The sequence below is a fragment of the Marmota monax genome, unplaced genomic scaffold (assembly GCF_021218885.2).
Source record: "Marmota monax isolate L192 unplaced genomic scaffold, Marmota_monax_Labrador192_F-V1.1 WCK01_AAM20220418_F8-fsc00120, whole genome shotgun sequence".
Lineage (NCBI taxonomy): Eukaryota > Metazoa > Chordata > Mammalia > Rodentia > Sciuridae > Marmota > Marmota monax.
The window spans coordinates 1,275,011-1,301,723 of record NW_026694424.1 but is presented as its reverse complement, the minus strand read 5'-3'; the positions used below and the strand labels follow the sequence as shown (position 1 = coordinate 1,301,723).

Sequence of the window (26,713 nt, the reverse complement as noted above, 5' to 3'; positions counted from 1 at the left end):
GGGATATAAATATTTAGGATTGTTATATCTTGTTAATGTATAAATCCCTTAAGCAGTATGAAATGTCCTTCTTTGTCCCTCTTGATTAACTTTGGCTTGAAATCCACTTTATCTGGTATGAGGATATTCTCAGCAGTTGTAGGTGGGGTCTTCTGGAGTGTGATGCTCCACCCTCTGTATTGCTGGAATGAGAAAAGTAATCCCATAGGTGGAATTCCTAGGATTTGGGCTTAGGCGGGCTCTAGGCTCTTGGCTGAATGCCAATTGGTCTGGAGATTTTAAATTAGCACACCTTCAGTGCCCAGTACTTGCTGATTCATGCTGGCAGACTGTGTCCCAGGGATTTCCCCTGGGTTTCACTCACATGGTGAAGGAGCCAATTCGTAGTCCCCTACCTCACCTGCAGACCTCACATTTTGTGGTCTTAGGTTCAGTTCTCCAATCTCTCCCACCCACACCCTTCAGAGTTCCCAGCCAGATGCATCTCTCCCAGCTGGTCCTGCAAGCAGTCATATTGGAGGGGGAGAGGAAAAGCCAGATGATGGGTTTCTGCCACCAGTTGTCCCCTGTATATGTAGTACCAGATTCACGGGACCCCAATAGACCTCCAGGAGCCGAATCTGATGCAATCACACAAGAGTCTTTATGGCAAGCTCAAGCCTGGACTCACAACCATTTCCAATGCAGTGGTCCCAGGGAGTGAGTCCCGATCCTTTATCCAGTGAGATTTTATAGGTTTTGGGGGATACTCTATGCATCACAACATTACACAGCAAATCATTCCATACTGCGGGAAAGTCAAACAACAACTCTTAACATTGATGAGCACATTCATTGTTGATGTGTAACAAGTTGGGTAGGGGTGATTGGTTAGTACAAGAGGGGGAACTGATTCCTTTGAACTGATTGGTTTAGACCACGAGGGGTGTACCTGCCAAACTACATGGTTTCCCAACATGTTATCAACCACCATAAACTACTGGGGGGTCATCTGACATCCATGGTATTTTCCCTGACTCATGATGATTGGTGGTTGCTAGGGGATTGCTATGGGTCCTCACCTAGCCTGACTGAGTCAGGGACACCTGGGGCTGCAGATCTCTCCTGTTATTTGTAGACAAACAACTCATCAGGGTGGGTATGTGCCTAGGAGTGCTCTGTGGGTTTTTCCAAGGACAAGGGTCACGCCCACTTCCTTGGACAGGCTTTGCTCTGAGGTAGAGGCTGGTTTCTCAAAAATGAAGTCACATTAGTTTCTCATACAAACCTCTCTCCATGTTTGATTTTCTCTGGGTCACTTAAGCACACTCTATGTCATGCAGTGTGTGTTTCCTGGGCCTGTATTTTGGGCCAAACTCAAGTTTGTCAGCAATTGATCCCCTCAGCTGCTGGCACTGACACAGTGGTTGCAAATTTTTTTTTCTTCTGTGCCCTCCACACACCAACTAGAGAGATGATGGCTTCTTTCTCTGCACATGGATGTCATGCAGCGTGTCTTTCAGGTTTGTTTGGCAAAGTTCTTGGTTTCTAAATACTCTGTACCCAGACATGCCTCCAGCCTCCCCAGAATGCAATTTCCTTTAATTCCCTTATCCCTCTACTATTATCACAAAGGGACTGCTCTGGCTGATGCTTCAGGCCCAGCCTAGGCCACAGATGTGCCACTGGGGATTTTTTTCTTATTTTATTATATTCAACTTCCTGTGTCCCCTATCTGCTTTGAATGCCTGGTTTTAAATTCCAGTAAAGTCCCCTTCAGCTTTTTTTTTTTTTAAGGACACTTACAGAGTCCACACAAAGTCCAAAGAGCATGCCACACACCAGAATCTCATGCAAGAGATTTATTGTCAGTAGCACAAGGCAAACCAACAAGACTGTCCCCTCTGAGGAGAACAGCAACATGTCGGCACTCACAGAGCAGCTTCATAGCCCTCAAGAGGAATTCCTAAGCTGCTTAGGAGTTGCATCATAAACCCGGGTGGGGCTGATCGGTTAGCAGGCACAGGTCTAGGGGAAGTTAAGCAGCACTGCCTCAGAATCCAAACTTTGAAGCCTCTAGATAAAATGGCTCCTGACCTACAATGGCGAATGTGATGCCAATGTTGATCTGATGCTAATAGTTTTGTTCACCCACCTCTCAGAGAAGCTTTCTGGTTGCTTTCTTGGTTTCACACCACAGAGCAGCCAGTAACATGACCTCCTCTATTCTGCCATCTTCCTATCCATCTCTTATTTCTTACTTTTTATCCTTCCTTTCAGTCAATCCAGTTGTGAGAGGCAGAAAGATATCAAAGGCAGGCAGTAGTTAAATCTACACTGTGGTTTTATTCCTTACCCTGGTTCCCAAGTGTGGGGTGGGACTTTGTCAAGAATAGGTGAAAGGGAGCTGTGGTCCTCATGGAGGACACACACATCTCAGCATCTTCACTTATTCTTCACTATCTCTGCCTCTATCATTCTAGAGAAACTTATCTAGTCTGTGAGGCCTGGGGACCTGGCAATGTCAAATCAGGGTCCAAGCCAGAAATTACACTGCACTAATCCCTAACAAAGCAATTCTCTGAACAGTGAAAGAAAGATAGTATATACACCAATGACATTGGGCAAGAGGACATTAAAAAATCAAGTCTTAGTCACGGAGCAAAGAGAAAGAAGCACATTCTGAAAAATATAAGAAGATATTTCAAATTTCATCAGGTACAAAACTTGCAGACAAAATGGAAAGTGCTAGATATAGAAACCTATAGGTAGAAAAGCCCAAATCTTAAATGGATAATAGGTTTTTTTTAAATCTAATTATCATCTCCTTATAATAGCTTTTTAATGCCCAGTATTCTAGGAAGAGATGATTAACTAGTTCAATGAGAAAGATGAAAATCAACTATTTCAGACTGGATTCCTAGTCCACACGAAAACATTTGCTGTTTCTAAGCACCAGAAATCAGGTTTACAGTCCAGACTATACCTGGATTTTTTTGGTGTGGCCCAAGATTTACCTCTGTAGAAATTCCTGTTGAGCAGCAGGTTGATTAGACCTACTGAATCAGAATCTCTAGGATGAAAACCAAATACATGGAATTTTAATAACATCCTCAAGGGATTTTCATAGACCCTCTAATTTTAAAACCACTGCTTTAGAATTTAAGGAAACTTAGTGTGTGAGAATATCAACACTGGGTTTATAGAAGACAGTCTAGTTTATAGACTAATATAAACTATCATCTTTACATGTGCTTTATGTGTACTTTAGGGTTGGTTACAAGCAGATGATACCCAAACTATAATTTCAACTTTATTATTCAACAGTACTATTTTAGTCAGTTTTTTCACTACTGTGACTAAAAGACCCAACCAGAATAATTGTAAAGGGGGAAAAGTTTATTTGAGGGTTCATGGTTTCAGAGGTCATAGTCCATAGAAGGCCAGCTCCATTCCTCTGGGCTCAAGGTGAGGCAGAACATCACCAAAGAAGAGAGTGTGAAAGAGAAGCAGCTTACACCAAGATCAGGAAGCAAAGAAGAGAGTTTCTACTTGCCAGATACAAATATATACCACAAAGCTATGCCCCTAATTCCCACCTTTTCCAAGCACACCCTACCACTTCAGTTACCACTCAGTTAATCCCTATCAGGGGATTAATTCACTGGTTGGGTCGAGACTCTTACAACCCAATCATTTCTCCTCTGAATCTTCTTGCATTGTCTCATATGTGAGCTTTTGAGGGACATCTCACATCCAAACCATAACAAGTACATAATCTAATATTCTCTCTTCATTGCAACATCAAACAGTGCTCTTCAATTCAGTCAATTACTACCACTCCCCATCCCTGAAATAATTTATATCCTATAGTAAGTAACAAATTATGACCAAAGTGGTAGAAATGAACATTTGATGCTTGTCTGGAGTTTCTATCTGGTGAATTTATCTTCCTCTTTTGGCCTCTGATATTCCTGCTATTCTATGATACTGTGACAGAATGCTGTTCTCCTTTTTTTCCTCAATTCATGATCACCTAGGCAGTGACTACATCTCCCAACCTCCCTTGCAGCTACATATATGGCCACATGACCAATTTTGAGCCAATTGGATGTGATTGGAAAGATGTATAATGTCCAAGCCATCTGTAATTTTAATTTGGGCTGGTTACTGCAGCCTTTGGCTTTTCTCACCTCTCTGTAAACTGAATCAAGGAAACAAGAAAGACCAGCTTCAAATAATGCAGAAAAGGACAATACCCAAGGAAATGGAAGAACAAGATAGAAGGACCTTAGCTCTTAATTAATCCTATTAAAAAGAGCAGCTCCAACAGCCTAGACAGACTGAACTGTTACATGAGAAATAGTATCCATAGTACTTAAGCCATTATATTTTTGCCTTCTCTTTTATAGCATCTTAGCCTTTACCCTAACAAATACCAGTGACCACCGTTAGCCTATTAATGCACAAAACCACCCTTTAAATTAGACTGAAGTATTGAAATGTCATGTTTATCTTCCCCAACAAATACTTTATTTATATAGACCCATTAGGCAAATATTGGACAGGTAATTATACCTTAATCACAAAAGGAGACTGTAAAAACAATTAAAACATAAGGAAATGCAGAAGGTCACAATACATGCAGGTAAAATCCTATATTTTTGAAACCAGTTTGATTCATCCAATTCATAACTTTGTCTCAGTGGTCAGTCTTTTTATCACATTGGCATACACTCCTTTCAAGCATCTCAATAAATTATATAATTTTTAATGTTAAAAAGAATATTTACTTTCTTGTACAAAATATAAATGGATTTAAGGTGTTTAAGATAGAATTTTCAGTCACTGAAAGTGATAACTCATTGGGTAGACTTTTGCATCTGCTAATAAAACAAAAAGTACTAACACAAATGTTCACAATATATTAATAACATATATATGCATATACATATACACACATACAAATGATTCTCAGTTTTTGCATTTTTTAATTATAACAATTAGACTTGTGTATTATACAATGAGACCCTTAAACTCATTTCATGTTCTGAATTGAAACTTTCCTATGATATCTGGAAAACCAGTACTTTATTCTGTCTGTACTGGCAGCTCCTAACACTTGTTGGACTTTGCCCCATCAACCCTAATATAACTCAAAAATGCAATTGGTGTTGCCTGTAAATATATATCAATAGAAAAAATACAAAAAAAATTTATTAGTGAGTAGTGTTATCAGCAACTACATTATTAGTTATGTACTTATGAGATTATAGATTGACACCTAAAGGTCAGTTTTCCGATGACGGGTAAGAACCATATGTTGAATTGGACAACCTACCAGGCACGGTCCTTAAGCCACATTGCTTGTTGTTTAATTAATCAGAAGGGGGGAGATGCTGGGAGCCATTAGCCAAGTAGGTATGACAATTTCCTTGCCAGCGTACCCCATGTTGCTTAGTGGAAGGACTTGTGGAAATAGGACATTTTGCAGTGACATTGCATGTAGGTGACCTTGCTCAAGGACCAGGGCGGATCCGAGATTAGGGTGTTCCCGGTTTAGGATAATCGGGTTTAGGGTGTTCCAGGTTTAAGATTATTCCTGCTGGGAATAGGGCGTATCCTGCTGCCTGAGTTCCCCTTGAGTTCTCACGGGATTCAGACAGTATTTTTTGGGAGACAGAAGCCCAGTGGAGGTGGATTTGGGCAGAGAACGTGGATTTCCCCAGAACGTGATTGTAGACGGCTGGTGTGAGTTCGGGAATAAAGAGTTGCTGTTTGAATCTACAAGCTGTGTGGTGGCTCGTGATTTTGTGCCCAGCCAGACTGCGGCAATAGATTATTTTTATGTTCTTTTATTCTTTGTCTATTTCTGGATATTTGAAATTATCTACAATGAGATTGTAGTTTTATAATAAGGAGAAAATTCAAAACTTTGCAACATCAAACAGTGCTCTTCAATTCAGTCGATTACTGAATTGAAATAAAGATTTTTCATTCTGTGTCCACATCTTTTTCAGTTCCTAGTCTAATGTGTTCCACGTAGTAGATGCCTCAGAAATACATGTGAGAGAAGGAAGAAAGAAAAGAAGAATGTGGTGAAAGGGAAGAATCTACTGGCTATCTTCAGATTGCTTCTTCAGATCTACTGTCTATCCTACTTGAGCTTCAAAAGACTACTGATATGAACTGCCTGGGTAAGTTCTCTTGGCCTTGGCTTCTGGTTGGGTTTGGCCAAGGAGATGCACTATCAGAAAATCAGTGGTGATTACTCCTGGTACACCCACTGTGCTGTGGGTCACTGCCGCCTGCTATATACCTCAATCCACCAAAACCAGGACCTTTCCACACAGGTCTTCTGATTGGAAAAAGCACTACCTCCTCCCTGCTTTGAGACCTTGGGAAGGCAAAGGTGCCTCTCCTTTGTGCACTTGCTTTCTCTCTTTTTAACATTTTATTCAATCCTTTGTAGTTCATTTATTAAGTCATTTCAAATTGTCCAATTTGAATATACTACATATGTATTGCTAAGATAGGCTGGTACCAAATGTATTTCATTTCTTATAAGAGCCCAGCAGGTTCTAATCTTGAAGAAGGATTCAGAAAAAGGGTTTTAAAAATCACAACTATTGCTGGTTTCAAAAGTCAAAACAAAAAAATTACTTTAAGTGGAGGAACTTCATATTTATTTAGAAGATTTTGTAATTATATACCAGAACTAGTTATGCTTTTTTTGCCTTCCAAAAGACAAAAATAAAAATTCAAAATTCAAATGAATTGTCTTCTCTTTCTTCATCCTTACAATAACCATCAGACAGACTAAACACCCTATAGATACTTAATATTGATTCTTCAATACATATGAAAACAAACAAAGGTTACCTATTATGAGAATATTCTTGTGGATTTTTCCTTTTCAAAGATTAGTTCTCGTCCATTTGTCAATATGACTTTTTTTTTTTTTTTTGGTGTCCTTGAAGGTAATATCTTTCAACCTAAAAAGACTACATAGAGTTATTTTAGTATTTAAAATTAATATTAATTTTATTAAAGTTATAATTTAAAAACTGAAGCTTTTAAATTCAATGTAGAAATCTTACTATTATATTTATAAATCTGGATGAATTTTAATATTTACTTTTAAAGTGGTCTTTTATTAATATTTGGTGTCTTTTAAAACTTATTTAAGGTTCACATAAATATTTTAAATTTAATCTTTTTTCTTTTTTTCTTTCTTTGTTTTGGTACTGGCGATTGAACCTAGGTGCGCTTTACCACTGAGCCACATCCCTAGCCCTTTTTATCTTTTATTTTGACACAGAGTCTTACTAAATTGCTGAGGCTATCCTTGAACTTGTGATCCTCCTGCCTTAGCCTCTTGAGTCACTGGGGTTACAGGCATGGCCACCACACCTGGAAATTTTCATATATTCTTTTATTTAATACTGTTAAGTAATATAACTTACTGAAATGTTCAGAATAATATGAATCTAACAAAAAATAAAAATTATATGAATCTTAAGTTCTCTTAAGCATTTCAATACTTTTTATAATTTTTAAGCTTATCTTAATTTTTCCAATTTAACTTTAACTCTAAAATTAAAAACTCGGGGCTGGAGATGTAGCTCAAGAGGTAGCGCGCTTGCCTGGCATGCATGCGGCCCAGGTTCGATCCTCAGCACCACATACAAAGATGTTGTGTCCGCCAAGAACTAAAAAATAAATAAAAATAATAACTAAAAAAAAATTAAATTAAAAACTCAAAGGCACATTTTTAATTGGAGACTAGTAATATGTCAGATTCTCCAATAGGCCAAATATTCTTAACTGTTACAAATATTTAAAATATGAAATATTCATAACTCACTCATACAGTTAATAAGATAATCAATTTTATTGGTTGTTAGTTCATTATTTCTATCTATAAATGTCAAATAAAAAGTTTTATGAACCTAGCAAATTGAGGCCATTATCAGCAAGATGATTTAACTATCCAATTAAGAAGGGTTATCACCTCAGTGGCTGATATTGCATCAGAAACTTCTGACCAAGGCACTTCTGGAGCAGTTAACATCTAGGGCAATTTTTCTTGCCACATTGAGGCAACTGAACCCTACTTTGTGATCATAGCACAATTAGTCTCTAATCCCATTCTCCTTCTAGTGAGTCTGTCTCACAGACCCCATTGGATTCAAGTTATACATTACTTAATGCTCAAGGTTGTATTCAACTTATTTATTTACTGTTTGATACTATTCTTAACTATTTTCATATTTTTTCTCTTGCTTAGGGACACCACTCTTACAGATATTTTAATGACAACCAATTAGACTTTGCCTATCTTGATTATGTCACACTAATGACAATAGTCTTAAACTTTGACTGAATTTCTTCTTCCGGTTACTATATGATAGGAATGACCTAGATAAAGAACACATCCTGTAGGTCTCTGGAGTACACTATTTAACGCTTCCCTACCCGTTTGGGCCCTGCTCTTGGCTGATATGCTCTGGTCTGTGAAGCATGGGTCTGGGATGATTTAGGTTGAATGGGTCTAGGCTGAGAAGGCTTAGCTTGGTAGGGCTGGGGCTGAGGGGCTTTTGTCTGAGAAGATTTTGCTTGAGAAGACCCAGGTTGAGAGGATTTGGGCTGGAAATGCTTCACCTGGAATGGCTTAGGCTGATGGGATATGAACTGAGAGCTGGGTAAAAATTTGCTCTTAGATGTGGAATGAGATCCTTTTTGGAAAACTGAATCTGAAGGCCTACCCTGAGCCATTAGCTTGTTTCCTTGCTGAGAAGCAGGTCTTACTAGTTTTTGTGTGTTTCCTGTTGGCTGAAAGCACTGAGGTTGAAGATCTTTACTATGGGATGCTGTTCTAATAAACTTTCCAGTTACTTGAGTAATTTTTGTTCCTGGGGCCAGGGCTCGCTTGGGCTGTGGTTTCCCTACTGGTCCTGCTACCTGTGAACCTAGAGAACGTAGGTGACCTACCAGGGAGACCACTGCCCCAAACTTTGCAAGAACTCCCATTCTTTGTGATCTCTCAGGACAGGCCCACACATGCTTAGAACTGGGTCTTGGGGGTCTTCCAAATGTTTGATTCAAGTGATAGTCCCAAGAGGTGCTTGAAAATTTTGTGAATTTTTCACCTGAATAAAATCTCTGGGCTTGGGAATATTGGATACCAAAATCTTTACCTTTTTTATGGGACCTTGAATTCCAAAAGGGCGAAGCACAGAACCATTTAGATCTCTGTTCTGACCCTAAGTGGGAGCCCATAACCCAGGGAGACTCCAAGGAAACCTGGTCAAAGTTACCTCCAATTCTGTTTGGTGAAGGCCAGGCATTTTCTAGATGAGACTTGGATACTGGAGAGTGGTGAAAATTCTGAAAATTTTGGCTGACTTCACCTGCAATGCCAGGATCTCTAGTAGGTCTCAAAGCTTGGCTTTCAGATGAATTTGTCAGTTGACTGAATCTTTGTTGTCCGTCACCTTCAGCTGTTCCAGCCCTGTTTACATTAGGGAAATTCTGAATCCCTTGAGCATTCTCAAAGTCTTGGTCTACCTGAATCCCCAACTCCCTGGCCAGGGAGGCCATATCCTTCACAGACACACATCTGAGTGAAGAGGACATCACTTCCTGGAGGGCAGTGGAAAGGCCTTCCATGTTCTCCCCTCTGTCCCCAACTTCTTTCTCTTCCCAAAACAGTAGCTGTGATGGTTTCAGTTTCAAGGTCCTCTGGAAAATCTGAGCCTCTTCACTCACCCTGGCTTGGGGACTGAATACAAAGTAGCATCTTTGAATGGTACCTTCTCCTAAAAACAACAGCAAGTCCCATTCCTTCTCACCTAAGCAGTCAGCGAAAAGAAAAATAGCTGAGGAAACCTCCACCAAGAGCCCAAACTGTGTCCAAAAGCTTTCTAGGTCTCCACGAAGGTTGGCCACAGCAACAGGCTTTTGGAAAATACCCGGGCTTTTATCACTGTCAGGAAAACACCATGTTATCTCAACTAGGCCATCAGATATTTGCCTAGGAAGCATCGGAACAGACAAATCGTGATGAAGAAAGATTTTGTGTGATTTCAGTCGGTCAGGGCTGAGCAGTGCATTGAGGATTCTGGACTTGGAAAAACTACAGTGCCCTAGACGTACAAAAGAGATGACAGGCATCTTCATGAGACTCAGAAACTCTTCTGAATCCCCCGTGGGCCCTCCTGAGGACTGTGTTGACCGCTTCTTCACAATGTCCTCCATGGCCCTCAGCATTAAGATGCTTTTGTTGTTTTCTGAGTCTGGCAGCAGCAGGGGAAGAGCAAACTGGCATCGATACATGTTTGACATGACTTCTCGTTGCAAAGAGCTGTCTGAACACAGCATGGAGGCACAAAGCACATCAAGGGGATGAATGGTTTGTATGTCTCGAATTTCCAACTTTTCCAGAGCAGTCATCAATTCCTCTTTGCTATCTTCATCCAGAACCCTGTGCCTGAGGATTGAGTCTCTGGCTGTCACATCCAATGCTTGAACTTTCATCAGGAAATTCCAGGCTAAGTCTGCTGGAGTCTCAGGTGTCCACCTACATCTGTGATCCAAGGAGAACTGTTTAACCAAATCTGGCAGAAGTTTTCTGCTTCTATCCATATTCAAAGAGGAAAGTACATCTTTAAACACTTTCTTTCTTTCTGTAAAGGAGAAGATACTTAGTGAATGTTATGTTCAGAATCTATGTTTCCTTCACTGACTTTTTAAATTAAATAAGTAACTGACATTTTCACTACAAGAAGATGAAATGATACAAATGAAGGGAAAGTCCCATTTCACTACTCTGCCTATTCTATGTCTCTTCTAAGAGATATGTCAATATGCCCTGTATGCTTGTTTCCCATTCTTTCTCTATGCAAATACACAAGTATGCCTGCATATATAGAAATTATAGCTTTATTTAATGAATGCTACTTTATTTTTACATAAGTAATATCATATTAAACAAATGACTCTTCAACCTCTTTCCGCTTAACGATTTTCCTTGCAAATTCTTCCAAGTCAGCATATGGAGAGATCTCCCTAATTCATTTTAGCCTTTCATGGTACTCCAAGTTTAGATGAGCCATTTCTTAATCAATCATTGCCTAAATGAAACAATGATCCTTTAGTAATTCTTCCTTTTTAATTTTTTTTGGCTAATGTTTGTATTCAACAATTAAAAACCCTTGTTAATTCTTCATTAAACACATGTCTGAAGGATCTCTAGGTTGATACTGATTTCTTTCTTTCATTTATTGCTTGCTGAATTTTAGAGAATCTGAAAATTTTTATTTCTATGAAAGTTTCCTTGGAATTGAGATGCTGTTCTTAATGTCTCCTGATCTCCCATTTCTAAATATATTTTCTAGCTATTTCTTGACAACAGAGATAGTGCTTAGTAGAGAAAGAAGATTGGAGTGTACTTTACTCCTGACAGATGAGATGGTAAACTAGCATAGTTTATTAAATGTCTTTGAAAAGGAACCTAGAAAAATAATAGAAGTGAGAGAAAAAAATGGATTTTATGAATGAACAAAAATAACTAAAAGATATCTTTGGTTAGTCTCAAGGTTGTTTAAGTAGGTATATGTATTGGGGTAAGAAAGTTGAGAGGAATTGATGATAACATAAAGGGCAGGCAGTGAGAAGATAGTTTTCAGGAAAGTTCAGGTTCTGTTCTTGCCTATCCCATACTTTGCCTTAGGTCAACAACCCTCCACATTTTTAGCACAGAAATTGACATTCACATAATCCTGGCCTGATATCTAGAGTTGGCAAAGTTACGATGGTGCTAAATGGAGTAGATAGAAGGAACAAAATATTTGTACACACAAAAAAAGAATACATCTAATTAAGCACATAAATGGATAAAAAGAAGTAAGCGACAATAATTTAAAAAGTAAGCAATAATATCAAGAACCCAGTATCATTTTCATAAATTAAAAATTCATAAAAATAGCCCAACTAAGGCAAAGAGAAATGAACAGATTTCTGTTGCTTCTCATTAGATATTGAATTTTTAATTTGAGTCCAGTCAGGTTAATGGGGAACTGAGACCAAAAAATGAAAATAAAAATCCAGACTCCTAGGATTTTAACTACCCAAAGTCTCTACAACATATTATACACAATGAACAGGTCACCATTCAAAGTTAATAGACATAGGAAGAAATAGGAAAGGTGGCCCATGCTTAATCAATGGAGATTGACCCCAAGAAGACCCAGATATTGGATTCGGCATATAAGAATTTTAAGACAGGGGCTGGAGCTGTGGCTCAATGGTAGAGTTGCCTGGCATGCATGAGGCCCTGTGTTCGATCCTCATGCCACATATAAATAAATAAATAAATAAAATAATCCATTGACAACTAAAAACTATTTTTGAAAAAAAAATGAAGTCTCAAAAATATTGTGCTAAAAATAAAATTATTTAAAAAAAAAAAAAAAGAATTTAGCTGGGATGTGGCTCAGCAGTAGAATGCTCACCTAGCACAGGCGGGACCCGGGTTTGATCCTCAGCACCACATAAAAATAAAGGCATTGTGTAAAAAAAAAAAAAAAAGAATTTGGGGGGCTGGGATTGTGGCTCATATAAAAGTAAATACACGGAATAAAGGTATTGTGTCCAACTACAACTAAAAAAATAAAAATTAAAAAAATAAAGAATTTTGAGCTGGGATTGTGGCTTAGTAGCAGAGCACTTGCCTCACACGTATGAGGCACTGGGTTTGATTCTCAGCACCATATAAAAATAAATAAATATAATAAAGGTATTGTATTCAACTACAACTAAAGGAATTTTTTAAAAAATAATTTTAAGGCAGCTATCTTAACTATTCTCAATAATATAAAATATAATAAGCCCATAAATAAATGATTAAATAGAAAAATCACAGAAAAAAAGTAGAATGTATTAGAAGAAGGAAACTAGAATTAAAAATCACACTATCTGGGTTTTTAAAAAATCACAACAGGGGCTGGAGTTGTGGCTCAGTGGTAGAGTGCTTGCCTAGCACATGTGAGGTACTGGATTCGATCCCCGGACCCACATAAAAAAAAAAAAAAAAACTAAATAAACAAAATAAAGTATTGTGTCCATCTACAACTAAAACTATTTTTTTAAAAATCACTACAAGGATTAACAACCAATTAGAAATGATGGAAGAAAGTCAGTATCTAATCTGAAGAATAAAAAGAAAAAAGTTTGAAGAAAATAACAGAGTCTTAGGAACTTGCAAAACAATACTAACAACTTTAATATACGTGTACTTGAAATCTCAGAAAGAAGAAAGAGGAAGTAAACAGAAAAAAATTTTGAATCAATAATGGCTCAAAAATTTCCAGATTGGTTTAAAAGGGTTTTTTTGTTTGTTTGTTTGTTTACAGATTCAGGAAAATCTATAAATAATGAGGAGACAAAAGCAAATATTACGGGGCTGAGGCTGAGACTCAGCAGTAGCATGCTTGCCTGGCATGTGTGAGGCACTGGGTTCAGTTCTCAGCACTGCACATTTATAAATAAATAAAAAAAGGTCTATCAACAACTAAAAAAAAAAAAAATTACACCAAGAACCATCAGAATAAACTGCTAAAAAAAAAAAGGAAAAAACTCTTGAAAACAACTAGAAATAAAAAGGATACTACACTTTCAGGAGATTGATAAAATGACTGACAACAGCATCAGAAATAACAGAAGCTAAAAGACAGAGAAATGACACCCATAAAGTGCTGATGGCAAAAAATCGCCAATCTGAAATTGTATAATCAAGAAAAGTACGCTTGTGAATAGCAAATAAAGACATTTTTTCAAAAACAAAAACCAAAAGACTTGCTGAGCACAGTGGCGCAAGCCTGTAATCCTGGCTACTCAGGAGGCTGAGACAGGAGGATCACAAGTTTGAGACCAGTCTCAGCAACTTAGCAAGGCCCTAAGCAACTTAGCAAGACACTATCTTAAAATAAAAAATAAAAAGGGCTAGGAATATAGTTCAGTGGTAGAGCCTCTCTGGGTTAAATCCCCAGTACAAAGAGACTTTACCACCAGCATAACTATATTAAAAACAATAATAATAAACAAAAATTTCAGGCTAAAGGAAAGTAACATAAGTTTGATTCTTCCATTAATTGACCCAAACTACAAGCTGAAGTAGAAAAAAGTTGGTATAGCCTATAAACTTGACCTTCCACAGAACATACAAAGCAATGTTTTCAGCTTTCCTGGGACTTGGATTTGACACTGTGATTTTTTTTTTTCCATGAAATGCAACATGATAAAAATGACCCTTCAGCTGGGCGTGATGGGTACATGCCTATAATCCCAGCAGCTTAGGAGGCTGAAGCAGGAGGATCTTGAGTTCACAGCCAGTCTCAGCAGCTTAGCAAGGCACTAAGCAACTCAGTGAGACTCTGTCACTAAACAAAATACAATAGAGCTGGGGATGTGGCTCAGTGGTTAAGTGTCCCTGAGTTCAATCCCTGGTACCAAAAAATAATAATAATAATAATAATGACCCTTCATGAAGTTGGAGATGCTTGAATTTTTTTTCCAGTTCCGAGCTGCATACACAAATCTTACTTAAGTAAGATAAAGGGTAACGAAATATCTCCAGTCAAATAGAGTAGATGGGCAACCACTAGAATTACACTGCAGTCATGCTCATATTATCATTAGGATAATGAAATGGTAGATTGATTGCAATAGTAGCCATAATTAATGACTTTCTGATATCCATAATCTTTGTAATATTACTTTGCAAGAGTTTGCAAGAGGTGGAATCTGTTTTTTTACCACATCTGTGTTATGTATGTGACATGTTTAGCCAACAAAATGTGGCATAAATAAGGGTATTTGGGTTGAATTGCGTACCAAAAAAAAAAAAAAGAAAGAAAAGTGAAAGATACAATAAAGGCAGAGCAGCCAAGAAAGACTAAAGATTTCTAGGAAAACACTCAAAGGTAGGAACAGATTCATCTTCCTAGCCTCCTCCTCCAGAAGGAACCAAGCCTGCCAGCACCTTGATTGTCTAACAAAATATATTTTGTTATTTGTTTCTTAAGCCACTCACTCTGTGATTCTTTGTAGAATCCCCAGCAAACTACTACAAGCCGTGATGAGGAAGAAATTATTCTTTTTCTACCCAAAAGTAAATTATGAGTCCCCAAGACTTGAGTTGATTGTGAGATGGTAGATACCTTTCCATTCTTTACTCAGAATTTGGTAGCCTTTAATTTTGCAGCCAGTATCTTTCCAGATGAAACATTTTTCATATTTTCAATGTTCATTAAGAAACACTTGGAAAAGTCAGGCACAGTGGTGCACACCTATAAGTCCAGAGGACTGCAAGTTCAAAGCCAGTCTCAGCAAATTAGTAAGGCCCTAAGAAACTTAGTGAGACCCTGTCTCAAAATTTAAAAAAAAAATAATTTAAAAAAATGTGAAAAGGACTGGGGAAGTAGCTCAGTGGTAATGTGCCCCTGGGTTAAGTCCCCAGTAGCAAAATAAATAATTAAAAGGAATATTTGGATTCAAGACACTGTGCTGATGTAATTCTCCTCACCAAGATAGCATTATATGATTTAGATTAAGACAAGTAACAATATCTTGACCTTAAATCTTCACCATAATCTCCTCTACTGACTATTTCCACTTTGGTGATTTAAACTATAATCCTAATATCTTCCTGGTCATAAAGACACTAAAATAACTAAAGTGGTTTGATATGAGGAATAGGGGGTTACACCTAAAAGCCATGATTAGCAACTCCTTATATGTATGATAGAAGGTGACTGTGGACATTTTATAAGCTGCCAATCAATATTTACTTTTGCTTATTAGCCCTCTGCATCCAGGGATTCTGCATGTGCAGATTCAACTGACTGTAGATGGAAAATATTTAGAAAAAAAGTTATATATGTACTAAACTTGCATGGACTTTTTTCTTATCATTATTCCCTAAACGATTCAGTATAACAGCTATTTATGTGAAATTTACAGTATATTCATATTACAAACAATCTAGAGATGATTTAAAGCTAATTGGAGCTTAGGGGAGGAAGGGAGAGAGAGAGAAAGGATGGTTAATGGAGTGCAGCTGAATAAGAAAAATAGTTTCTAATGTTCTACAGCACAGTAGGGTAATTATGGTTGACATCAATAAACTGAATATTTCAAAATAGCTAGTAGAGAGGATTTTGATGTTTCCAACATAAAGAAATGCTATATGTGTGAGGCAATAGATATGCAATTACCCCAATTAAATCATTATACACCATTTACATGTATTGAAATCTCATGTTGTACCCCATAGATATGTACATTTACTGTGCACCAATTAAAAATAAAAGTATATTTTAAAAAGTATATATAATAAAAAGTATATATTTAAAAAGTATATATATAATAAAAGTGAAGTATACCAGAGGATGTATAGGTTGTATGCGATTACTATCACTATCATATTACATAAGGGGTTTGAGCATTCACAGATTTTGTATCTATGAATGGTTCTGCAACTTATTGGCTTGGATACTGAAGGACAGCTATACTGTCCACCATTTCCCAGGTCCTTGATGATCCATTATGTCAACACTCAGCTTTGAAGACATGCCAGAATAAAAAGGTACACGGAATTTCTAGTGACATCTGTGCCATGTCATCTCCTTTCCCCATTATATCTTAGCTACCTTATTAATTATTGACAGGTTGTTGCCTGATTAACTATACACATATAGTCTCCATACCTTCCAGATTTTTATCCCCCTCCTCCAATGAAATGCTGGTTTCTGACTCCTCAGGAATGCGTTCATCAGAGAATCCGATGGATTCTGAACACTTGGAGTCTTCTTTACCATGATGCACAATGTGCTCTAGAACATCATAACCTCCCTCTTTCATAGTAGTTTCTGCATCTTCAGTGTACCCAGCAGAACCTGGATATTCCTCTTTTCCTAAGTACAAAGAATCATCTGGCTCCTCATATCTCTGTCCATCCTGTAAATATGTAATGGTTGCTGGAACTTCATATTCAACTCTTTTGACTGAATATGGCGATGTGATTTTTGAAGTGTCATAGTCCTTCTCTTCCTCCCTGAAGGACAAAGCAATTTCCTGCTCACTAGTTTTATTGTCCCTAAAGAACGCAGAGGTTTTCAGATCCAAGTGTTCTTTCTCTTTGGAAAACACTCTGGTCTCAGGATTCTTGTTTTGTTCTTCTGTAGGGGAAAAAGTATTTTCTGAATTCTTACTTCTGGATTGAGGAGATGTGATATCCTTGTGTTTTAAAAGTTCTGAAAAAAAAAACAAAGAGATTTGATTATTTATTTTGTTTTTTCAATTTAATAAAAAGAAATTGTAAAATAAATTGAGTTAAAAAAAAAAAGCTTGATAAATTAAACGAACCAGACTCAGATATCTAAGGTCAAAGGTTTTCTCTGATAGTAAGGCTCAATGACATTCGCCTATAATCCCAGTGGCTTGGGAGGTTGAGGCAGGAGGATCGTGAGTTCAATGTCAGCCTCAGCAACTTATTGAGGCTCTAAATAACCTAGTGAGATCCTCAGCAACTTAGTGAGATTCTGTCCCAAAATTTAAAATTTTTTAAAGGGCTGGGGCCAGGCATTGTGGCACACGCCTGTAATTCCAGCAGTTTAGGAGGCTGAGTCAGGAAGATCACAAGTTCAAAGCCACCCTCAGCAATTCAGCAAGGCAATAAGCGATTCACTGAGACCCTGTCTCTAAATTAAACACAAAAAGGGGCTGGGAATGTGGTTCAGTAGTTAAGGATCCCTGGGTTCAATCTCTGGTACAAAAAAATTTTCTCTAATATGAGGAAAGTTAGTATAAAATAAGGAGAAAAAAGACAAAGAAAAAAGATGTTGAGATTCATGGAAGTAGAAGAGATCAGTGGAGTAGAGGAAAGGGATTGAGAGAGCGGGCAAAGGAATGGAAAAAGGGCAGAAGGGTGGAATGAATCTGACCTAACTTTCCTATGTGCATACATGAATATATCACAGTGAATCTCACTTTTATTTTATCCACTTGGCACTAATATATTTGTAAAAACCTAGACCTATACAGAAAAAAGAAAAAATATAAGTTGGTAAAACAAAGGGAAGACCGGGAGAGAGAAGGGAAGAGAATGGGGAAGTACTTAAGAGTGAATTAGAGCTAATTGTATCCCATGCTTGTATAATTATTTCAAAATGAACCCTAATATTATATATAACTAAAACAAACTAATAAAAAATAAAATAAATAGATAAACTTCAGAAAAAAATAGACTGAGTTCTCAAAGCATAATCTCTCTCTCTCTCAATTTCTTTCTTGATTTTCTTTTTCTTTCTTTCTTTTTTTTTCTTTTTTCTTTTTTTTTTTTTTTTTTTTTTTTTTAATAAGGGGGAGTCTTATTATGTTGCCCAGGCCTTGAACTCCTGAGTTCAAGTGATCCTCCAGTCTCACCTTCCCCAGTATCTGGAGCTACAGACATGCAATTACTCTTGGGAAGGACCTAATGCCTCCTACCTAATTTGTATGGCACAAGTCAATCATCAGAACTTCTTTTTCCCATGGGGAAAAAAAATATCACATTACTTCCTTGCTCAAAAGTTTGAATCTTTCATAGCTACATCACAGGGTAAATGTGTAAAACAGAAAATTTAAATCATCTTCAAAAAACTAAGAATGAAACCACCATTTGACCCAACTATCCCACTCCTTGATATTTATCCTAAAGATTAGAAAAAATCAGTATACTAAAGAAACAAAGCCACTTCAATCTTTATACCAACACAATTCACAACAGCCAAATTATGGATTAACCCAGATGCTTCTCAATAGATGAGAAGCATGTATTAAGAAAATGTGTTATATTGCAGAATGGAATTTTAGTCATAAATAAGAATGAAATAATGGCATTTTCCAGTAAATAGATAGAAATGGAGAAAATCATACCAAGTGAAATAAGCAGGACTCAGAAAGTCAAGGGTTGAATATTTTCTCTCATATGTGGAAGTAGAGCAAAATAAGGGAAAGAAGGCAGTTGGGAGAGGATCTGAAGTCATAAAGATACAGGGAAGAGCAGTGGAGTAGTAGAAGGAGAATGAGAGGGAAGGAGGAAGGACGGAAAATAGGAAGAAAAATGAATTTTTTAAAAATCATGCTATATTCATATATAAAGGCACCAAAGGGAATTTACCTTATGTTTATGGACAGTATCAATTGAAAAAAAGTAAATAGCTGGATTATAGTGGCGCACAACTGTTATCCCAGTGGCTTGAGAGGCTGAGATAGGAGGATCATGAGTTCAAAGCCAGCCTCAGCAACTTAGCAAGACACTTAGAAACTCAGTGAGACCCTGTCTCTAAATAAAATATGGAAAAGAGCTGGGGATCTGTCTCAGTGGTTGAATGTCCCTGAGTTCAATCCTCGGTACCAAAATAAATAAATGAATAAATAAATAACTGAAAAGAAGATTAGTGAAGTATAGGAGGGAAAACAGGGGAGAGTAGAGGGGAAGAAAATGAGGGAAAGGGGTGGAATCAAATGGCTTGCATGTATGATTTTGCCAAAATAAACCCCAATGCTATGTATAATTATATTTTTCTAATGGAAAAGAAAAGAAAAATTGAATCATGAGCAATATTCACTTGTGGAACTAATGTGACTCACAACTCATATTTCCTTAAGTTATTACAAAATAAATCTAATCTCTATAATTCTTAATCTGTAAGCAAACAGATGTAATTTCAAATAGTGTGTCCTGGAAACAATAAGATCTATCTTTCTAAGCATATGTGTCTTGTCTTACCTGAGGGTTATTAATATTCACTTTTTTTTTTAGTCCCTACCTCTCTATATGCTTCATTTTTGTTTGTCTTTCTCCCAGAGGTAATCTTCTCTGAAATATGAGATAGGGAAAAAGTGTGCAGAATTTAAAAAGCAGAGAATAATGTATCTGATTGATTTAGAGGTTGGATATTTTGTTGTTCTTTGAATTTTGTTCAAATTCAAACTTTGCTGTTCAAAAATTCCAGTTGTTTTATAAAGTGCTCATTGTTAATAGTAATAATCCTGAATATTTTTGATTCCTTAAAAAAGGACCTACACCTGCCTCTACTGGTAATTTCCAGAATCGCTAAACAATACCTTCTAGAGTAAATGTTCCCTCATCTGAGACTAGTTATTTTTGAACCACTTAAGACTTAGCATTTGAGTTTATTTTAAAATAGCTAGGAGAGAAGATTTGAAACGATGTGTGTTTGCAGTAATGAATATTCCAATAATCCTGATTTGATCATTATACATTGAATATATAAATTAAAATATCACATTGAATCATATAAATACATACAGCTAGTATATGTCAGTTAAAATGATATATTTATTAGATAAATAATTATTTTTAAAAGAACTAGCATTTAAGTTGCTCCAGAAAACTAGGGTTCTGCTTCATTCTTATCACAGAGTAAATTAATTATGGATCTGCCATCTAGGTATGCTAAAAATTATGCTTCCTATATTTTCAGAATGGCTATCCTAAGTGAAAGATGTTGTTTGAGGTCTTAGAACTGTTAACATCTATGAATTCATTTATTTGAGAAAGAAACCCCAGATTGTGCTATGATTAACAGTATTCTCTTTCCAACCGAGGAACTTCAGGATGTAATGCCAGAACAATGAGTACTTTATAAAACAACTGAAATTTTTGAACAACAAAGTTTGAACCTGAACAAAATTCAAAGAACAACAAATTACCCATCCTCTAAATCAATCAGATACATTGTTCTCTGCTTTTTAAATTCTGCACACTTTTTCCCTATCTCATATTTCAGAGAAGATTACCTCTGGGAGAAAGACAAACAAAAATAAAGGGTGCTAGTTTTTGTTTTTTCAGAAAATCTGCCCCATTACATTTACCCCTTACTCCCAACCCCCATCAAAGTATAAAAATTCAACTCACCAAGCTGTAAGTCCCAAGTAGTAGCTGACTCTGGAAAAGTACTAAGTAAACACTTGAGAAAATACTGACAGCACATCTCTCCCTTTTTCTGTACCAAAATTAACAGCTTTCGACTTTTCTTCAAGGGATCTGTAACTTTATCTAAAGTCTCATACTCTTCTTCAGAAATCAGCTGTCGAGAGGTTAACGTATCCAGGATAGAATCTGGATCTTCTTGGAGGATATTAAGCAATTTTTTTCGTTGTCTTTCTATGATCTCTGAGGGAACGCTCTCAGCAGCCATAGTTTCTGGTTCCTAGAGCAGGAAATGGACAATGATGTCATTTTGAGGATAAACAGATAAGAGGAAAAGACAGAGCAATTCTATTATAAAATATGCAAAGGACACCTAGTGTTGCAGGAAGCATATATAAACAAGCACTAAGGAGGAGTGCAACCCTGAGAATTCTCTGAACTTGGCTCCCTGTGGATTATTTGTTCCCTCCACCCCCCCCATTTTATGGTACTGGGAATAGAAACTAGGGACTCCTAAACTGGGCTTGGTGGCCCGTATCTGTAATCCCAACTACTATGGAGGCTGAGACAGGACGATCTAAAAGTTTGAGGCCAGTCTAGGCATTATAGTGAGACCCTGTTTCAAAATTAAAACTTTAGGAAAAATTAAGAACGATTGGTGATATAATGCAGTGGTAGAGCATCCTGAATTCAATTCCCAGTACTGCAAAGCAAACAAACCAGAAACTTCTAGCGCTCTACCACTAAGTCACATTCCCAGCCCTATCTGTTGTTTTAGTGGCTTGAAAGTCTCATGAAGACTCAGTCTGGAGTTTAGCTATTCCAAGAAACCTCTCCTGAACTTCAGGATGAACTAGGTGTTCCCTACTCTAAACCCTATACTGTGATGATAAGAATGCCAATTAATTAATTAGTTTTTGGAGAGCAATCTGGCAATAGCAGCACTAGGTAAATGATGAAAATAAAAATGTATATCCTTTAGTCTAGCAATTCCACTTTAGGAAATTCTCTTAAGAAAATGATCAGACCAATGCTTAAGGATGTATGTACAAGAATTTGCATTACAACATTGTTTATCGTAACACAAAATTGAAAATAACCTAAATTTCTTATTGGAGATGTGGGGAATGAATGTTTTTTTGATATGTCAGAAGTAAAACATCCTAGAAACTATTTAAAAGGATGAAGATTTATATATATTGAAAGTAATGATATCCATAATATATTTGTTGTGAGCTAGCTATGTCATTAACATGGATCACACATTTATGTCTTTTCACATTGCCAGAATTTATTGAATAACACAAATTGACAAACAATATCACTTTCATTGGATGCAATTCACTGAGTACTTCTTGTGTCACCTAGTAGTCATAAGCTGGGCAATAACAGCTTTATTCTTTTATTCCAATCTGAATTACTACTATCTGTAATACTCAAGTCCCATGTCACATTTTACATCATGATATGTAAAGGTTACAGAAAGATCGAGAAAGGGTAAAGGTGGGTAGAGGAGGATGTGACATATAAACATTTTGACATATCAATATTCATTCCCCATATCTCCAATAAGAAATTTAGGTTATTTTCAATTTTGTGTTATGATAAACAATATTGTAATGCAGATTCTTGTACATACATCCTTAAGCATAAGGGTCACTGCAGGTAGTTGGAGAAGATTACAAACCAGTCAAAGAACTTGTTCAGGGCATCCAAGGCACAGAGCTGTCAGAGCAAGGAACTTATTCTAGGCTAGAGTCTAGAGGGAAAGCACTTTTGAAGTTGACCACATCAAGCAGGGAGATCAAGCTAAACCCAGGGACAGAGAGTTGGAAATTTGTCTCCTGTCCACCTCATGATGCTTTTACCACATGGTCTGTTGATGGGTTGGTGCTCCTCCTTTTGTGGGTCCCAAGTGAAGGAGTTTCTCCATTAGGTGGTCTGGTGTGTTTGATAAACTCATGTGCCTGGTTTTTCTGATGTGGGCTCAATATATCTATGAATCAGTATGCTACCGATTTAATTCAGTAAGTTCTCAGGTGTTCATTATTTATTAGGAAGATTATTTATTTATCAGGTTGTGCTAGGAAGCTGGTGATTATTTACTTAAACAAACAAAATGTAGAATCATTCTACCTCAGCACTTATACTTAAAATGAAATAACACATAGCAAACTCCAGCTTTATAAAAGTGGAGTTAACTCGGGCTGGGGTTGTGGCTTAGAGGTAGAGTGCTGGCCTAGCATGTGTGAGGCACTGGGTTCGATCTTCAGCACCACATAAAAATAAAATAAAGATATTATGTCCACCTATAACTAAAATATTTTTTTTAATGGAGTTAACTCAGAGTAAGACACAGCCTGAAAACTATTGTTCTATTCATCATAGAGTAACTCAGAGCAGGACTCAAGTCTACTCTCCACAGTATTGTTATTGAAAACAGCACATTGTAGATCCCATTTTGGGGTTTTGTTATATTTGTTGTTTTCTTTGCAGTGGTGGGGATTGAACCCAGAGACTTAATGCATACTAGGCAAGTATTCTACCACTAAGCTATATCTCCAGCCCCCTTTTTTGTTTTAAAAATACCCATGCATATATAGGTCATATTGATAAATGTCTATGAAAAGTGACAAGAAACTACTCTCAAGCAACTGGAGACAATGAAGCTCAAATAACCCTATGAGGAGAGTATACCCTAAGGGACATCAATTACCCAAAAACTAAGCAAGGCTATCACTTCAAGTGGAAGCAGACATCTCATAATGGAAACCAAATCACAGATCACCCCCTCAAGTGATGACCTCTTTCCCAGAACTTCAAAGAACAGTCCTGAGACAATGATCAGCCAAACCATGGCCTGACCACAGGCATGCAAGCCCCCAATCCTTGCTGTTGAACAATATCTTCCCATTCCTTCCCCTTCCCTGTTTCCAGACTCTGGGCACTACCATTCTATTCTTATTAAGAGTTTTAAAACATGTGTCTCAAAAGTATGGTTTCAAGAGATTCATTCCACTTCATGACCCCAAACTAGATTCATAATGTCATCAAGTTCACCAATTCTTCTTGTTCAATTTGATCAGTAACAGGCCTCCCAAACACCATCTCTTCTTAACTGCTCCACTCTCCTCCTCTTTCCAGGAGAGACTGTCAGCTCCAGGAGATTTCAAATCTGCTGGGAATTTAATTACTTTCAAACAGGATATTTACATAGCATGGGCTTGGAATGCAAATGAAATGAGCTGGGGGAAGGGTGAGTGTGACTCTGATGTTCTCTATTATATAAAATATAGTCCAGAGCTTCAGAGTTGAAAGTATAGCCTTCAAATAAAAATAAATGGCACAAGGGGACGGCGAGATAGCTCAGTTGTTAGAGTGTCTGCCTGGCATGCATAAGGCCCTGGATTTAATTACTCGCAACACACACACACATGAAGTTAAAAAATGATATAGACATGAAATTTTTAAATTTATAGCAGTAATTCTGCTTATTATACAAAATCAATAGGTCTAAAATGCAACAAGTTCTAATGATTAAAAGACTTGAGTATATGGGAACCATGGATACAAGATTTAAGATTTACATATTCTCTTATCACTGTGCAAAGGCACATTTTAGAGGATAAATGCCTAAACTAACACCTTACACAACCCATTTCAGAAATTGAGCTAAGCCAGGCTTGGTGGTATGCATCTGCAATCCCAGCTACTTGGAAGGCCACGATAAAGGTAATAGTTGAGACTGGGAGTTCAAGACCAGCCTTAGCAATATAAAAGACCCTGTCTTTAAAAATAATAATAATAGAAAGAAAAAGATAACTTATTCCTAATCTTAACCTGGTAATTGAATAAGAACTTGGAAGTTCTAAAGGAACTTCATAGGTCTCTCAGCAGCTAGGACAAAACTGATGTGGCTTCAAGAACACCAAAACCACCACCTCTCATTAGAAAAAAAGGAAATATATTTCATTTTCTCCAGTGTTTTCAGTTCTTGGAATGTCTGAGGTACAGAGACTCACATAGTGCCTGTCATACTACTTGGCTCTTTAGCAGCTGACACCTGTCCTACCTTTTCTACACTGATGTTTTTTCTGAGCTTTCCTAATCCCTACAACCTGTAAACATTAGGTTACAGGACCAATGACAATTAGGGTTGAAGATACAATTAAGGTTGCTCATTAGCTGACCTTACGATGAAGAAATTATGTGGGTGGGATCAACATAATTACAAGGGGCTTTAAAAGTAGAAGAGGAAGGAAGAGGGTAATGCATCTTGAAAAAGATTATTATTGGCCTTGAAGATGGAAGGGAGCAATAATAAACCAAGGAGTTTGGGCAGCCTGGGGAATCTGATAAAGGCAAAACAACAGATTCGCTCCTACTGCCTCCAGAAAGGCAGACAGTCCTGCCAACATTCTAATTTTGCCATTTGTTGTTTTTGTTTCAGTGCTAGAGATTGAGCCCGGACCCTTGCACTTACTAGGCAGGCTACACTCCCAGCCCTACATGTTAATTTTAGCCCAGTGGGGCTTTCAACCAGTAAAACTTTATAAATGTGTGTTTTTAAAAATTGTGATAACATGATATATACTCTCAACAGATTTTAAGTGTCTAATACAGTATTAACTTTAGATACAATATTTTAATTCAGACCTCTAGAATTTATTCATTCCCCATAACTGAAACTTTATACCTGTTGAGTAACTCTGGGTTGCTTTAAGCCATTACGTTTGTGTTAACTTGTGGCAACAGCAAATACAAAACAAAACCTAATACAGCACCTAATTTAGAAATTCAGCATCTAATTCTCTGGATTTTGTTTGCTTTCTTTTTCACCTGGCTGCACCACTTCCTTTCTCCCCCACTTTCACTCTACCACTTCCAGTTTTATCCCGTGCTGGAGTCTGGTATTTATTAGGCACTAATCAATTGTTTACCTGTGAAAATGGAACCTCTGACTCCTAATGTCTTATTCTGCTAGCAGTCCATGTGCTAAAATTTTGCACGTGACAGGCCAGGAATTCTTGAGGTTGCTTTAGAAAGTAAACTTATTATTTGGAACCTGTTATCCCCACTAACTTTTTCCCCTTATTTCTTATTGGTGCATCACAGCTGTACACAATGGTGGGATTTGTTGTTACATATTCATACATGCATACAATATAATTTTGCCCATAACATTCCTGAGTATTTCCCCTTTCCCTTCTCTCCTCCATCCCCCTTCCATTAATTCTTACATATCTGGTAATCTTCTTGTATTGTTTTTGCTTCTTTGTATTTGTTTTTAGACAAGAGGTTACAAATGCAATAGCATTATTGGAATTGGTCATGGGACTATCAATTTCAAAACTAAATAGAATTTTATTTTTTTAAGTACAGGCTCTAGGGGCTGGGGCTCAGCAGTAGAGCGCTCGCCTAGCATGCGCGAGGCACTGGGTTCGATCCTCAGCACCATATAAAAATAAATATATAAAATAAAGGTATTAAAAAAAGACTGATTTTTTTTTTTAAGTATAGGCTCTACCCAAACGTGCTGCAACAGGACAGGTTGACAGTAGGGTGCTGAAACCGTATTTAACAAGTTCCACGTTAAGACTCTTCGGCATAATGAAATTTGGGATCGAATCATTTGCCTCTAAATAGCTACTGTTCAACAACCACTTTCCTTTTGGATGCTAAGCTCCAGTCCCTTCAAGGCCAGTTCCTGCTGGTGCGCTCTCAGCGACCTCT

At 37.2% G+C, this 26,713-nt stretch overlaps 1 protein-coding gene across 1 annotated transcript; it reads right to left on the bottom strand.

The window, feature by feature from the left end:
- Positions 1-4,489: 4,489 nt before the first annotated feature.
- Card6 (caspase recruitment domain family member 6) lies at positions 4,490-26,693 on the bottom strand. The gene is made up of 4 exons (XM_046468308.2): positions 25,921-26,693; positions 20,966-21,260; positions 16,749-17,294; positions 4,490-10,667 (listed from the first exon to the last, which is right to left on the bottom strand). Exons 2-4 carry the CDS (start codon positions 21,246-21,248, stop codon positions 8,443-8,445), a joined length of 3,054 nt encoding a protein of 1,017 aa, XP_046324264.1. The 5' UTR covers positions 21,249-21,260; positions 25,921-26,693; the 3' UTR covers positions 4,490-8,442.
- Positions 26,694-26,713: the final 20 nt, after the last annotated feature.